The sequence below is a fragment of the Cucurbita maxima genome, unplaced genomic scaffold, assembly GCF_002738345.1.
Source record: "Cucurbita maxima cultivar Rimu unplaced genomic scaffold, Cmax_1.0 Cma_Scf00023, whole genome shotgun sequence".
Taxonomy (NCBI): Eukaryota; Viridiplantae; Streptophyta; class Magnoliopsida; order Cucurbitales; family Cucurbitaceae; genus Cucurbita; species Cucurbita maxima.
In genome coordinates, this window is record NW_019272039.1 from 2,233,291 (window position 1) to 2,247,835 (window position 14,545).

Genomic DNA, 14,545 nt, shown 5'->3' on the forward strand with positions numbered 1-14,545 from the left:
TTCCTTTCTGTTCTAGCATATCTTTGTGAAACCTTTCCAAGTCTTTCCTCTTTATCGTGTGTTCTAACAGATGGAATCCAATTCACGACCATGGCACCAGTCATTTGTCAGTCGTCGATGGAGAACGAAACGCTGTCTCCATGACTACCACTGTGAACTACTATTTTGGAGCAGTGATACTCTCCCCTAGTACTGGAATAATCTTGAACAATGAAATGGATGATTTTTCTGTCCCTGCTAATGTTTCTGCTAATAAACTCCCGCCAGCACCATCCAATTTCATCAGGCCAGGGAAAAGGCCATTATCATCCATGTCTCCGGCTATTGTCCTGAAGGTCCTTTTTTCCTTCTAATTTCTCTCATTTTTTTCTTTAGATGTGTCTTCTGAGTTGAAAAGTTTTGTGGAATTCTTGCACAGAATGGACAGCTGAAAGGTGTGGTTGGTGCAAGTGGAGGAGGCTTCATCATTGCAGGAACAGCAGAGGTTGTGTTGAATCATTTTGCAAAAGGAATGGATCCTTTCTCATCTGTGATGGCTCCCAGAGTTTATCATCGGGTTTGTTTTATAGCTTCCCTTCTCTATCTCATATCGTTTCTGCTAGGAATCATGACTCTCCATAATGGTATAATATTGTCTATTTTGAACATAAGCTTTCGTCTTTTGGTTTCTCCAAAAAGTTTCATACCAATAGAGATAGTATTCCTTGCTTATAAACTCATGATCATTTTCTTAATTAGTCAATGTGGGACTCCCTCCCAACAATTCTCAACATTTTCCTGTGAATTCACCAATTCAGACATTCTTACACTTCTAGTAGTCATTGGAAACTAATACAAATTGTTCAAAACAAACAGCTGATTCCAAACGTTTTGACCTATGAGAACTGGACAACCGTGTTAGGAGACCATTTTGAAGTTCCTGCTCAAACAAGGGCAGCCCTTGCTAAGAAGGGTCATGTCTTAGAAGGCCTTGCAGGAGGGACAATTTGCCAGTTCATTGTTCAAAATTTTGGCTCACCAAGACAAGGTGGTGGCGTGGGGAAGCTCATAGCGGTAAGTGATCCCCGGAAGGGTGGGGCTCCTGCTGGCTTTTGATATTGTAAACCGTTGGATTTCTTTTCAGCTTCCATTTACGTTAGCTGAATGGTTTCTCTTAGCTTTTTTAGGGGAGTTGTTGAAACACTTCACTGCATTATGGAAATAATAGTTCTAGTTTAATCTGGTTGGATTATGACTCTAAAACACAGGTAAAGTTGGGTTGAAAATACTTAATGATGTATTAAGAGGTTTAAGGAATCCTTAAGCTGTAACAATCCAGATCTACCACTAGTAGATATTGTCTCTTTTGGGCTTTCCTTTTCGGGTTTTCCCTCAATGCTTTAAACGCAGCATCTACTAAGAGAAGATTTTCGGTTTTCACACCCTTATAATCCTTTTAAATGGTGTTTTGTTCTCCTCTCCATCCAATTTGGGACATCACATCACTTTTTTTTCCTTTCAATAATGTTTTAAAAGTTGCCAAATACAGCCTAGAAAATGGCTGTTTATAACTTCAAATTTGAAATCAATGATTAATTTTAGAATATTAATAAATAAATGGGTAGAATTGATTAACTAATTAATTAAATCAAAAGAAACTAATATATCATTAGATAAATTACAAATTTTATGAGATGATTTTAGGTTAATTAAATCTATTAAACATACAATTAGAGAATATGGGCTAATTAAAAGGAAGTTTAGAAAATATTAAACACAATCGTGAAGGCAAGGGTTTGAGATTAGTGATCAGACCCGTCCCTAGGGTTTAGAGATTAGAGATTCAGAAGGTCCGTTCACTCTCAAACAATCAAGAAAGGCCTTCATCTTGGCGTGTAGCTGTTGAATAATCTTACGACGTTCTATGCCGAAACTGGGTCATTCAGCGATGCGCACCATGTGTTCAATGAAATGTCCGTTAAGAACATTCTCATGGAACAATTTGATCTCTGCGTATGTCAAATAGGGCAATTTCGATGCGTCGTCGCGTCGCCTTCTACATGAAATGCCTGATTGCGATCCCGTTTCTTGGACTGCGATCATCGTGGGGTACAATCAATTGGGTGTTTTAGATGATGCCATTTGGATGTTTGCGAAGATGATTTCTGAGAGAGTCTCACCGTCTCAATCCACGGCTGGTAATGTTCTTTCTTCCTGATCGGCAAATCACGGTTTAGACGTTGGTAGGAAGGAAGATTCATTCATTTGTTGTTAAACTCGGACTCGGTAGCTATGCTTCTGTTGCGACTTCCCTGCTGAACATGTACGCAAAATGTGGAGATCCAGTTGTTTTTAACAGGATGATGCTGAAGAACATTTCAACTTGGAATGATTTGATTTCATTGTACATGCATTCTGGGCATAGTTTCTTGTAATTCGACGATTTCAGGGTATGAAAAGCTCACCTTGGCTAGCGTTTTATCAAATGTTTACATGCTTATGTTATAAGTGTTGGATGATGAAAGTTCCACATCGGTTAATTTAGGGAATGGTCAATGGGTTCATAATCTAAGAATACACTCTTCATTGGTGTGAGGCCTTTTGGGAAGCCCAAAGCAAAGCCACGAGAGCTTATGCTCAAAGTGGACAATATCGTACCATTGTGGAGAGTCGTGTTCGTCTAACATGGTATCAGAGCCATGCCCTAAACTTAGCCGTGCCAATAGATTGGCAAATCCTCGAATGTCGAACAAAGGACTCCAAAAAGGAGTCAAGCCTCTTTGAAGGTACGAAGGCAGTCAAAAATGACTAAGACTCCAAAGGAGTCAAGCCTCGATTAAGGGGAGGCGTGCTTTGTTCGAGGGGAGGTGTTGGATGATGAAAGTCCCACATCGGTTAATTTAGGGAATGGTCAATGGGTTCATAATCTAAGAATACACTCTCCATTGGTATGAGGCCTTTTGGGAAGCCCAAAGCAAAGCCATGAGAGCTTATGCTCAAAGTGGACAATATCATACCATTGTGGAGAGTCGTGTTCGTCTAACATGGTATCAGAGCCATGCCCTAAACTTAGCCGTGCCAATAGATTGGCAAATCCTCAAATGTCGAACAAAGGACTCCAAAAAGGAGTCAAGCCTCCTNGCCTCGATTAAGGGGAGGCGTGCTTTGTTCGAGGGGAGGTGTTGGATGATGAAAGTCCCACATCGGTTAATTTAGGGAATGGTCATGGGTTTATAATCTAAGAATACACTCTCCATTGGTATGAGGCCTTTTGGGAAGCCCAAAGCAAAGCCATGAGAGCTTATGCTCAAAGTGGACAATATCGTACCATTGTGGAGAGTCGTGTTCGTCTAACATGGTATCAGAGCCATGCCCTAAACTTAGCCGTGCCAATAGATTGGCAAATCCTCGAATGTCGAACAAAGGACTCCAAAAAGGAGTCAAGCCTCTTTGAAGGTACGAAGGCAGTCAAAAATGACTAAGACTCCAAAGGAGTCAAGCCTCGATTAAGGGGAGGCGTGCTTTGTTCGAGGGGAGGTGTTGGATGATGAAAGTCCCACATCGGTTAATTTAGGGAATGGTCAATGGGTTCATAATCTAAGAATACACTCTTCATTGGTGTGAAGCCTTTTGGAAAGCTCAAAGCAAAGCCATGAGAGCTTATGCTCAAAGTGGACAATATCATACCATTGTGGAGAGTCGTGTTCGTCTAACAATAAGAACAGAAACTGAAACTTGTGAAGCAGTTGGCAATGCTTTGATATGAAAAATGTATGCATAGTCAGATGGAGTAGAAATAGCTAGACTGATTATTGAGTGTAACAGGACTTCAAATGAGAATTATGAAAAACCCAGTTTGTAATGACTACTATTCTGCTATAAAGTTCATCTCCAAGCTTGTAGGAAGGGAAATCACTACTGTTAGTGATGCTACTGGTCAAAACTGCTCTGTGAAATCCCACATCCCACATCAATTGGAGAGAAAGAACTAAGATGACAATATCTATTGATGGTGACTAAAGATGACAATATCTATTGATGGTGACTAAAGATAACAATATCTATTGGTGGCGACTAAAGAGGATATGACTAAAGATGACAATATCTATGGGTGGTGACTAAAGAGGATATGATTAAAGAGGACGAGAACAATATCTGCGGGTGGTGACTGAAGAGGAGAATATCTGTCTGCAAATTAAGGCTACTTGATACAGAAAAAACACGGCAAGCATGAGAAAACCAGGTATGTCCTTCCTATGTTGTTTTTGGAAGTTCGAAGAAATCTGGTTAAACCGGAGTATTCATCCTTCAAGAGTGCGGATAATTGGGCCTGAGTTTGGAAAGGCCCATACAACAGTTGTTGAAAATCTAAGCCCATAACACAGTTTTTCTAAAATTAATTAAATATCTTTATTTTATTCATTAATTTATTATCAACAACTACGAGTTGTTCCTTGAAGACCGAGTCTTCTGATCTGATGACACTATTTTTTCTTTTTAATTTGATTTTTTTTTTTTTTTTAATATAGTCTTCTAAGGATAGAGTTGTTCAGATGCTTAAAGTTGAAGGCAATTTAAAATAATGGTTTATTAAAAATATATAATAATAAATAAATAAATAAAAGGAAAAAAAAAAACAGTTTTTGTTGGGAGGGAGGTTGTGTAATAAATGGAAACCCCGTTGCTGAAAAAATAAAAGGACCAAAGGGAAAATTGATGTGAGAAGTTATCCGAACCCACACCTGTCTAGATGCTCATTGGGCAGCTTAAAACGCGGTCTTTTTTACAAGATTACGACGCTGCCCGATCTGCCCGATACCGGACTGGAAAATTACGGGCAGTCGGTCTCCAGTAATCGCTCTGTTTCTCTCACTTCCCCTTACCTCTCACCCCCCCCCCCCCCCCCCCCCCCACCCTACCCCCCCCTTCCTTCCCTCTCACCCTTCTCTGAGAGCCGACGATAATTCTATATCTTCCTTTCTCTGTGTCTTTTCGATCTCGATCGGACGGTCCAGAATGAACGTTGCTTCTCGTGCTTCTTTTCTGTGGTTTTAGATCCCGATACGTCCAGATCTACCATCTCCCTGCTCTGATCTGTCTTCTCGGTATGCTTTTACTCTCAATTCTTTGTTCCTTTCTTTCTCTATCTGTTTCTGCTTGATTTCTTTCATCTTTTCTTGTTTTCTGCTTTTTGCTTCCGCTTCCTTGCTTGTTCTTCACTCTGCTAGTGTTCCCAGGTCGTTTGTCGATGGTTTTACTGAATTTTCTGTGGTTTGTTGCTGTTTTACTATGAATACGGAGTTTCATTTCTAGTTTACCTGTTATTTTTGCCACTTTTGAGCTGAATTCACCGTTGACTTTATGGACTTTAGAGTTTGTGCTTCACTGAAAGACGACGCCTCTTTTCTTTCAAGTGGATGCGTCAGAAAACTTCCTCTGCTTTTAAATGGTATTTGAATATATCATAGAATGGGCCTTTTTGGATTTATAGTCCAAGGTCAAACCCTAGACGGTAGAAACTACCAAATCAACACGGTAGGGGGCTGGCTGAGAGACTGAGGGACTGAGAGAATTTCCGATGGAGTTGGTGTTTTGTTATGATTTTCAGTCTTTTATCGGCTGTTTAAATTTTTGGGGACAAATCTCACGGTGGCCAGCTCTCTCATCAGTTTTTTTTTTTTTTTTTTTTTTTTTTTTTTTTTTTTTTTTTTTTTTTTTTTTTTTTTTGGGTTCCCTTTTGATGTATTTGCAGGGAACAAGTCGCGGCGCAAATGGAGATAACTAATGCTTCAGCAGGTGTCACGTTCGGTGCTGGCTCACTCGCTTGCGCCAGTCATGGTTTAGCTGCTTTACTGGCTTCGGCTCTGGTCAACACCCAGCTCCTGGCTCAGGCAAGTGTCTCTTTAACTTCCTCGTTAATCTTTTTTATTACCAAGTTCAGTCTCCCTCGTTAATGAATATCTTTTTTACTTGATGGCTTGGTTTGTTTTCCTTATAAAACCCATCGGCTTTGGCCAACTGGGTTGATGCTGAGTACGGCTGAGCTTGAGTCGTTAAAGTAAAAGCTTTAGCCTGTGTAGATTATTTTGGTTGATTTTTTCCCCCTTTCTTTTTCTAAATATTATATTATATGGAAAGCTAAAAACTTGAATAATTTTTTAAAAGAAAAATTGGGAATTGTTCTCGAAATCACCGTAATAACGCGTCGAGGGATATTCTTGTGAATGTCTCTCTCTCTCTCCATCTTTCCTATTGGGCCATCATTCCATTGACCCCACTTGATGGGCAACTTGTGATGCTAAATTTACGGAAATGCCCTCACTCCGACGACTTGAACTACACTCCATAACCCTCTTTCAATTCCTTTCATTCCAGTGGTTGGGTGGGGGGCTTTCAGCTTGAATTAAGAATGGAATTAATGAAGCAATACTTCAAAATTTATTCGTTTGATGGGAAATTTCAGTATACAATTAAAAGATGTCGCCTTTTGTTGAATATTAAGTTTTGGACTCGAGCTCAAATTGTTTTTGGAGTGTTTGTGGCTTTCTTTTTTTTTTTCTTTTGAAGAATAGAGTATTTGCGACTTTTATGAGGATAGTTGGATTATGAATCAATCGTAATACGTGGTTTCGAGGTCCAAAAGAATCGGATTTTCCCTTCCCACCATCCTCCTGCCTTTCTTCTCGTTAATGGATACCATTTCTGACATCCAATTGATGTTAAGCTTGTTATTAGTGGGTTCTTATCACGTTGGTCGGTGAACAGATCCCGACAAGAAAAGACAAGGGCAAAATAAAATATACTAAGAATAAAAGTGGAGAAGGTAAAAGTACAAAACAGAGATTCCCAAATTGAAGGAACAGGGTAGGCCATCAAAATATGCGAGGCCATGCTCAGCAACTATTCATTCCTGTTAAAATGTCAACTCATTGGCGGCCTATTCTGTTAGAAATTAGCATAATTTCTTATCATTACTGAGAATTGTAAAACAAAAGAACGTTGCGTGGTACTTACAGCTGGTCAATTCGTGACTTTTGAATCGTTTAGAATTGTATAAACTGGTAGAAAATTCTTATCTTGTATTAACAAAATTGGGTGTATCAAATTCTTGTGTTGTTTTAGCAAATATTGTGTGGTTTTTCTGTTTGTTTCGCTTAATCAAACAACCATTTGCAAATGATATTGTTGGTTTCTGTTATGCCTAACCTCATGGACTACTGTATTCTTGGAAATGTTGTTGCAGGAACCCCTTGGGGCACGTCTGATCAAACCTGGAATGAAAGGGAATAGTCCCACCCAGTGCTCATCATGCACACCACTTGATGCCGAAGAAGATGGTGATGATGATGAGGATGGGGATGGGGACTTAAGTGAAGGTGAAGATGAAGAGGATTTATCATCCGAAGATGGAGACAAGTACGCCAACAACCTCAACGGCAACAATAAAAGTAATTCAAAGAAGAGTCAAGAGGGTGGAGCTGGTGGGGCAGAAGAGAATGGGGAGGATGAAGAAGAGTTCGATGGGGAGGACCAGGATGATGATGGTGATGACGACGACGATAACGATGATGGTGACGACGATGATGAGGATGATGATGGAGAAGACGACGACGATGGTGGAGAAGACGAGGATGAAGTAGCAGATGAGGAGGAAGACGAGGATGAAGACGAGGATGAAGACGAGGAAGCACTCCAGCCTCCCAAAAAGAGGAAGAAGTAAAATTAGGGCCTTTTTTAATTTATTTAAATATTAGCTTCTTGAGGACGTCTGTTAGGCTGTGTTCCAAATTAGTAATTATGTTTCTGCTGCGTGAGATTTAGAGTACTTCTGAACCTTTTTTTCTGCAGCTCTGATAAAAATGCCAATTAGTTTCAATGCGTTTATTAATTATTAACGAAACAACATAATTGGATGATACGTTAGTGAAAATGATGAACTGTGCAGCGATTTGAGAAGATCAACATTCAAGTATCCACTTCTACGCCATTGCGCTATCTTCCACATTGCATGTTCATGGAGATGGGCCATCTCGTATCATATTTTGCTGTTATTCTTCTCTACATTCTTGCCCCATTTTATGTGTTTTTGTTCCTTGATTCCTAATGGCGGGTTTATCGTCATATTCCTCCCCCGATTGGAGAGGAGAGAGGAACGATGCATTACTTATAAGGGCATGGAAGCGTTTACATAACGGATCAAAGTGGATAAAGTAGGAGGCTCTGATCGAAGTAATGCACGCAACGCAACGGGGTTAGCTCTCTATCATCCTTTAGTTAGAATCATATATCTAAGATGATTTGCTGTTGCATTTGGTGGAAATATTCCCAAAGTATTTTTAGTTTATTCAACAGCCTCAGGTTATTTGTGTTGCTCGTATTATCTCTCTGTTCAAAATATAATTGTGTATTGGGTCCCGTTTAGCTAACAAAAAAAAAAAAAAATCTCCTCATTCCTTCGATCATCCTCCACTTGAACAAATAATCCTAGTGTGTTAAATAGACATTTTTATGTAATAACATTTGTTTTGGCCAGTCGTTTACCTTGGTTTTAGATCAAATAGTGATTAAGTGGTAAGTTAAATATTTTATTTTTGTGAAGTAAACAAAATCAGTGGACTGTCAGCGTCGGGGTGCATGAAGACAACCTGTAAAACGGTGCCACGTTTTCTGGCACAAACTTGTTGGTAAAATTTATAACTAACGTGAAGGGCAAATAATAAGAAGACACGTATCACCCACATTCATCTGAAATCTGATAGAATTAGGCGTTGTCTGTCGGTGTTGTGGTTTTGGTATTGGGATTGAAAACCAGTTGCTGGGTTTCTGTTTGGCGGTTTTGATTCTCAAAAACCACTTCCTAAGTTCCATTAATTCCCGTACGAAAATGATTAACAAAATGGGACCCAATAGACTAAGCAAAGAATTGGATACTTTGCCTTCACTTTCTACCCCTAACCTATACCCTAATACCTAACATGACCTCAAAAAGATTACTCTAATCATCCGTTCAATAGTCTGTTTTAGCCCGTTATGTATCGTCATCAACCTCACAAGTTTAAAACGTGTTTATTAAGAAGAAGTTTCTACACCCTTATAAAGAATAGTTCCTCACGGTCTATTTTGGTATATTACATATTGTTATCAGTCTTTTTTGGTCGGTTTGTATCATCGTTAGCCTCGCAATTTTAAAACACGTCTAACTCTCTAACCAATATGAAATCGTTAGCTTCACAATTTTACTAAGGAGAGATTTTTACACTTTTATAAGAAATGATTTGTTTTCCTCTCCTCTTTAAATAACTTAAAATTCCAACTAAATAATTTTTTAAAGCGGGTTTTGTGAGACATAAAGCTTTTTACCACTCCAACTAAACCAAATTAAATTAAACCAAACCAAACCCATCTAAGTCTCAAAAAGGTACAAACCACTTTTTTTTTTTTTTTTTTTCTCTTCCAAAACCGAAACTTTTTCATCAAGATAAGATTCATTTTGTAATTCCAAAAAAAAAAAAAAAAAAAACCCTTCAATAAAATAAGTAAATGCAAATTATATTTGTTAAAATAAAATAAAATAAATTGGAAATTATACAATAAAATAAAATAAATTACTCCACCTTTTTTTTATTTGTATTATACAGTCTACACCGACTTGTCGGCCTTATCCACAATCATCCCCCACTCTGTTAATATATTCCTCTCTTCTTCCCAAATGGGTCTCTGCAAAATCAACTAAGAAAAGCTTCGAAGATCACACAGCCATGGCGGATATTGCTATTCTGGTCGCAGAGGAATACGAGAGGAGGATGAAGAATCCAAGGCAAGAAGAGAAGGCGGCAGCAGAGGTTCAAGATTTGGTTTCTGGGGTTTCCATCTCTGCAACTGCGAGTAGGGTGAAGAAGATGATGGAATTGGAATTGGAATTGGCCGAACGAAATGAATTCAAATGGGTTTTTGAACCCAAATCCCAAATCGGGCGAGCCGCATCCACTGGATTCTTCTCCGCCTGAGTTCGTCTTCTTTGTATTATACTGTAAATCTTTCCAATTTGTGCATTGTTTGTAATCTTATCCTTCTTATACTTTGGATTTTCTCTTTTAAGGCTGCTTTCTCACTCTGCCTATGCTGGTTCGGCGACTCCTTCTTGTGGATACCCGAGTTGATGATCCTTTTCATTGCACTAAAACACGAACCATTCCATTTGAAAGTCTACTTTAAAATGACGATTGTAAATTATTTCATGATTCAATCATACTGACTTTTCTAAATTAAATTTTAAACTTTTTAAAGACAGAATATACTCGAACATATCACAGATGCTCAAGTCAATCTTAATCCTAGACATTCAGCAACGTCCTCAAACGCTTTCACATGTTCAGCCTGAGCTGCAAGTAGAAATACGCATATGGGATTGCCATAGCCATCATTCACTTGGTTTGGTTTGATGTTCTTTCCGAGTTGAATGAAATATTTCTTATAAAAGTGTGGAAGAGTAGATACGCTTTAAACCACGAGACTAACAATGATATGTAATGGGTCAAAGCGGATAATATCTGATAGCAGTGAACTTGTAGCGTTACAAATATTCCCTAGATGTGTTTTAAAACTATAAGATTGATAGCGATACATAACAGGTCAAAGCAAATGATATTTGCTATGGGCTTGGGATTGGGCTTGGGATTAGGCTGTTACAAAACATTCCCTAATAGATGCGTTTTAAAACCATGAGATTGATAGCGCTATGGGTCAAAGCGGACAATATTTGGCTAACAGTGGACTTGGGCTATTACAAACATTCCTCAGTAAATACGTTTTAAAACCATGAAATTGATAACATATGTAATAGACAAAAGTAGACAATATCGGGTACCAGTGAGTTTGAGTTGTTATAAACATTTCCTAGTATATGAGTTTTTAAAACCATGAAATTGACAGCGGTATATAATAGGCCAAAACGAACAATATCTACTAACAATGAGTCAGGACTGTTACAAACATTCCTTAATAAATGCATTTTAAAATAATGAGATTGACAATGATAGTTACGCACCAAAACAGATAATATTTGACGGTATACTTTTGGCTATTATAGAATCCACTAGAACTTTTCCTAGGTTTCTGCACAGAGAATTGATCCAGAAACTAATATTCCTCCGGTTGTTACTTTCTGCTGAAGATATGGTAAAGATGATACAAGACACAATGGTGTCATCTTTAGGCCTTGTAATTATGTCAGTCTTGTGGGTTTCTGTTAGATTTTGAGGAAATGGACCAAAACTGGAGTCTTGTGGGTATTTTGTGGCTTCTAGGCTATCATCAAATCATCAATTCGTCTCCATCTTCAACGACAAATCTAAACCAGTTAACCCCATACAATTCAAAGCTCCACTAACAGAATGGCCAATCCAGCAGCCCTCGTTTTGGTTAATTTTCCAATGGGTTTGGTTGCATCCTGCCAAACTCATGACTAAAGAAAACGCCAAACTCGAGTTCTATAATAATGTGAATGGCAATTTTAAACAATATAAGATGTTCCTTTTTTGAAAATGGAGCAACAATAACGTGCAACAAATTCTTTGAAAATGGAGCAACAATAACGTGCAACAAATTCAGAGAAAAAAGAACTCAGCCACCCCAATTCCCAAATGGATAAGGATTAATCTCCTCCATATGCGTTCTTTTGGTTTGGTGCTATTATTACTATTGAAGTCGTTCATCTACTTTTTGGAATTTGACAATAAATGTCAAATCTTTTGCAATTACCCCACGAGATTTTGCCTATACTCGACCAACTACTCACTGCAATTGTCCGACTTACAGAACGATTCAGTTCATCGTGCGAAGAATAAAGGTTCCACAAACATTTGGAATAGGAAATGTTTCAAAGTCCTTCTCGGGAACAGTTCTAAAACATAGGGAATTGTGTTTGGCTCGACCATCTAAAAGCTGTTTTTGGTTGTTCTCACCGATGACTGATTCTGAGAACGCTAAGACTTCCAAAGTTGTAATTCCTTGAAAATGTAAAGAAACCTTGATATTACAAAACCACCTAATCAAAGTTGTTAAACATGGTTTCTGAGATTCCATCATCTTTTGTAGAGACAAGGTTGAACAAAATTTGAATAGTGAACAAAAAGGAGTCACTGGTTCGCACGTCAAATCAGAGGCCTTGGAGTTCAACAGGATTGGTTGGATTCACTATCACTGTTGGGGCATAAAGACAGGGAAGATGTGCCAATTTTCTGTTTGTTCCTGCATTTAATTGCTGCCCACCAACAGTGCATTTAGTCCTCCTACCATATCCACCCAAATCACATGCAAATATCAAGGGAAACTCTGTTAAACTTGGATGAACTTCCTCTTCCTAATCACTATATGTTCTTAATAAATGCTGTCATGTACCACTTTAGTTACCTCGTAAGAGCACCATAAATTAGTCCACCAACTCACATCTACTATAACTATATGTCCTGGCCCTACGTACCAAGGAATCCCAATAACAAGAGACTCTAATGGATTATCTAACTAACGTCTTCAATTTTTCGAAAGATCCTTTGGATTAGCCTAAGTAAACTTCCTGGTGGAGAAAAGTTGCTGTGATTTGGATGATTTAGAGCGGATTTCAATGTGTTTTGGAACAAAGGTGCTCGACAAGATGTAAATTGATTGTCCCTAAAATTAATGATTCGTTGACGAAGAACCAGGAAAAGTAGGAAGCAATCAAGCAAACAAAGCATCAAACAGTTGGCTGGAGTAACTACAGGTAAACAGAAACATACACGATTTTACTCGATCTAACAACAGATCAATCGAACCAGAAGCGAGCTGTTACCTAACGCTATTGCTCGTCAAGTTTCAAGAAGAAAACAATATTCATTAGTTAATCTACACAAAATCAACATCCTATGTTATTTGATTATTTTCTGTGATGGACAAAATGAAATTATATTTCTCCCTAGAAAAATCTGTATATACTGTTACCATGTAATGCTGATAACAAAAAGATGAGCTCCTCGTCGCTCCCGTCGTACTCTACACGGTCCCGCAGCCTGTGATAGCCGGCGACAATATCGTCCGGCAAAACCTTCCTCCGGCAAAGCGGACACGTAGCGAAACAGAGTTTCAGCCAATTATCAAGGCAATCCTTGTGAAAAGTGTGGTTACACTGCAATTTCCGTACCTTCTCCCCTTCCTCGAATTCAGAGAGGCAAACGGCACACTGATCGGCGGGACTAGAGGTAATCTTATTGGAGAAGCGAATCGTCGGATTCTTCTCCTCGATCAGTTTCAAAAACTGCGCCGTCGGAATCACGCGCTTGTCACCGTTAGGCCTCAAGCCGAAGATCGTGCGAACGAGAATAACTAGTTCGAGAATTAACAGGGTGGTGAAGAAGGCGGTCATTGTGTGGAGGTGGGAGAAAAACTCGGAGAGAGCTCCCATGGCTGCCCAGATAGAGATTGACAGATAGATTCCAATTCTTCCAATTTTTTACTCCATCTGAAATTTCAGCACTCTATATCCTCTGTTTTCTTTATTTTTATTTTTATTTTTCCTTTTCTTTTCTTAAAAGAACCTCACTCGTGGATTCATCGAATTTCTGTGCAACCAATCTCAGTTCGGTACACGTGGCATTCCCTAAAACCGTGTTTATGGATAAACTAGGAATTATTAAATTATAAGTTTGATTCCTTTACCAAGTGCTACTTAACTATTGCAATAGAGTTTTGACATTTATTAAGAATATTTTCTTAATTTATTTTTAATTCTCTCTGCAAATATATATAAAAATTTTAATAACAAAATTTTTAATCATCCATAGTCACTCTTTTAAATAATTTTCCTAATTAATTACTTACTAATGAATTGATAAATAAAACATAATCTATTGAAATTTTAAAATGAAATAATAATTTTGTTATGAGTTGGTTCAAGACAGGTAAAATAAGCTCAACCTATTAATTTCGTTGACTTAGATCATTTGAAACTCAATAAATTAACACACTTCAATTATTGGTAGGATGAACTAGTACGTGAGATCAAGAATGACACGAAATAGACAAACATCTCATCGCACGAATTCCAAGATATGACATACATAAATAGAGATGATGGCATGACTAGAAGGATTCAGTCCACACAAAAATCAAACATTAGTGCATGTAGGATATAGCATCACCCGAGAGTGCACGAGTTCTTGATTGGAATTGTATCAGATAAATATGGATTTAGCAAATATTAATTAAAATGGAAAATGTGAATTTTAATTAAAATTTGGGTTAATTAATTAATGGCTATTACGTTCGTGTTTTGTTTGAGAGGGCATTGAAAATTGAAACTAATTTGTCAAGCAAATTTAATGAAGCAATGAAAGTTATCACAAAATCAATAATTATTTATGCAAATATAGAAGTCCCATTTTTTATTTTTTACCCAAGTAAATATGAGAAAACCAATGGGCCTTTGGGCCCAAGTAAATATGAGAAAACCAATGCGCCTTTGGGCCCGAGTAAATATGAAAAAACTAATGGACCTCATTGGGCCCAATATGGTTTTGGTTCAAAAGGAACG

General features: G+C 38.1%; 4 protein-coding genes and 1 long non-coding RNA gene across 10 annotated transcripts in view; 3 read left to right on the plus strand and 2 right to left on the minus strand.

The window, feature by feature from the left end:
* Positions 1-1,332, plus strand: part of LOC111496901 (glutathione hydrolase 1) — a 4,437-nt gene extending 3,105 nt beyond the window's left edge. For all 5 annotated transcript variants that reach the window (XM_023147458.1, XM_023147459.1, XM_023147460.1 and 2 more), the window contains 3 exons: positions 71-335; positions 419-556; positions 856-1,332. In XM_023147458.1, coding sequence (XP_023003226.1) covers positions 71-335; positions 419-556; positions 856-1,095 — 643 coding nt within the window. In that variant the 3' untranslated portion in view covers positions 1,096-1,332. The remainder of the gene's footprint in view (positions 1-70; positions 336-418; positions 557-855) is intronic.
* Positions 1-2,230, minus strand: part of LOC111496908 — a 25,511-nt gene extending 23,281 nt beyond the window's left edge. The window contains exons 1-2 of the long non-coding RNA XR_002720533.1: positions 2,219-2,230; positions 810-811 (exon numbers count right to left, since the gene is read on the minus strand). This is a non-coding gene — a long non-coding RNA (uncharacterized LOC111496908). The remainder of the gene's footprint in view (positions 1-809; positions 812-2,218) is intronic.
* Positions 2,231-4,874: 2,644 nt separating this feature from the next.
* LOC111496904 (phosphopantothenoylcysteine decarboxylase subunit VHS3-like) lies at positions 4,875-7,861 on the plus strand. Its single transcript, XM_023147469.1, has 3 exons — positions 4,875-5,084; positions 5,732-5,870; positions 7,223-7,861. The coding sequence occupies exons 2-3, from the start codon at positions 5,751-5,753 to the stop codon at positions 7,697-7,699; spliced, it is 597 nt and encodes a 198-aa protein (XP_023003237.1). The 5' UTR covers positions 4,875-5,084; positions 5,732-5,750; the 3' UTR covers positions 7,700-7,861.
* Positions 7,862-9,635: 1,774 nt separating this feature from the next.
* Positions 9,636-10,188, plus strand: LOC111497122. Its single transcript, XM_023147787.1, has one exon. It carries the CDS (start codon positions 9,738-9,740, stop codon positions 9,984-9,986), a length of 249 nt encoding a protein of 82 aa, XP_023003555.1. The 5' UTR covers positions 9,636-9,737; the 3' UTR covers positions 9,987-10,188.
* A 2,498-nt stretch (positions 10,189-12,686) lies between these two features.
* On the minus strand, positions 12,687-13,507 carry LOC111497121 (E3 ubiquitin-protein ligase RHA2B-like). Of its 2 annotated transcripts, XM_023147786.1 has the most exons (2): positions 13,157-13,507; positions 12,687-13,060 (listed from the first exon to the last, which is right to left on the minus strand). In XM_023147786.1, exons 1-2 carry the CDS (start codon positions 13,415-13,417, stop codon positions 12,932-12,934), a joined length of 390 nt encoding a protein of 129 aa, XP_023003554.1. In that variant the 5' UTR covers positions 13,418-13,507; the 3' UTR covers positions 12,687-12,931. The 2 variants fall into 2 exon arrangements, with proteins under 2 accessions (XP_023003554.1, XP_023003552.1); XM_023147784.1 differs by having other exon boundaries at positions 12,687-13,503.
* Positions 13,508-14,545: the final 1,038 nt, after the last annotated feature.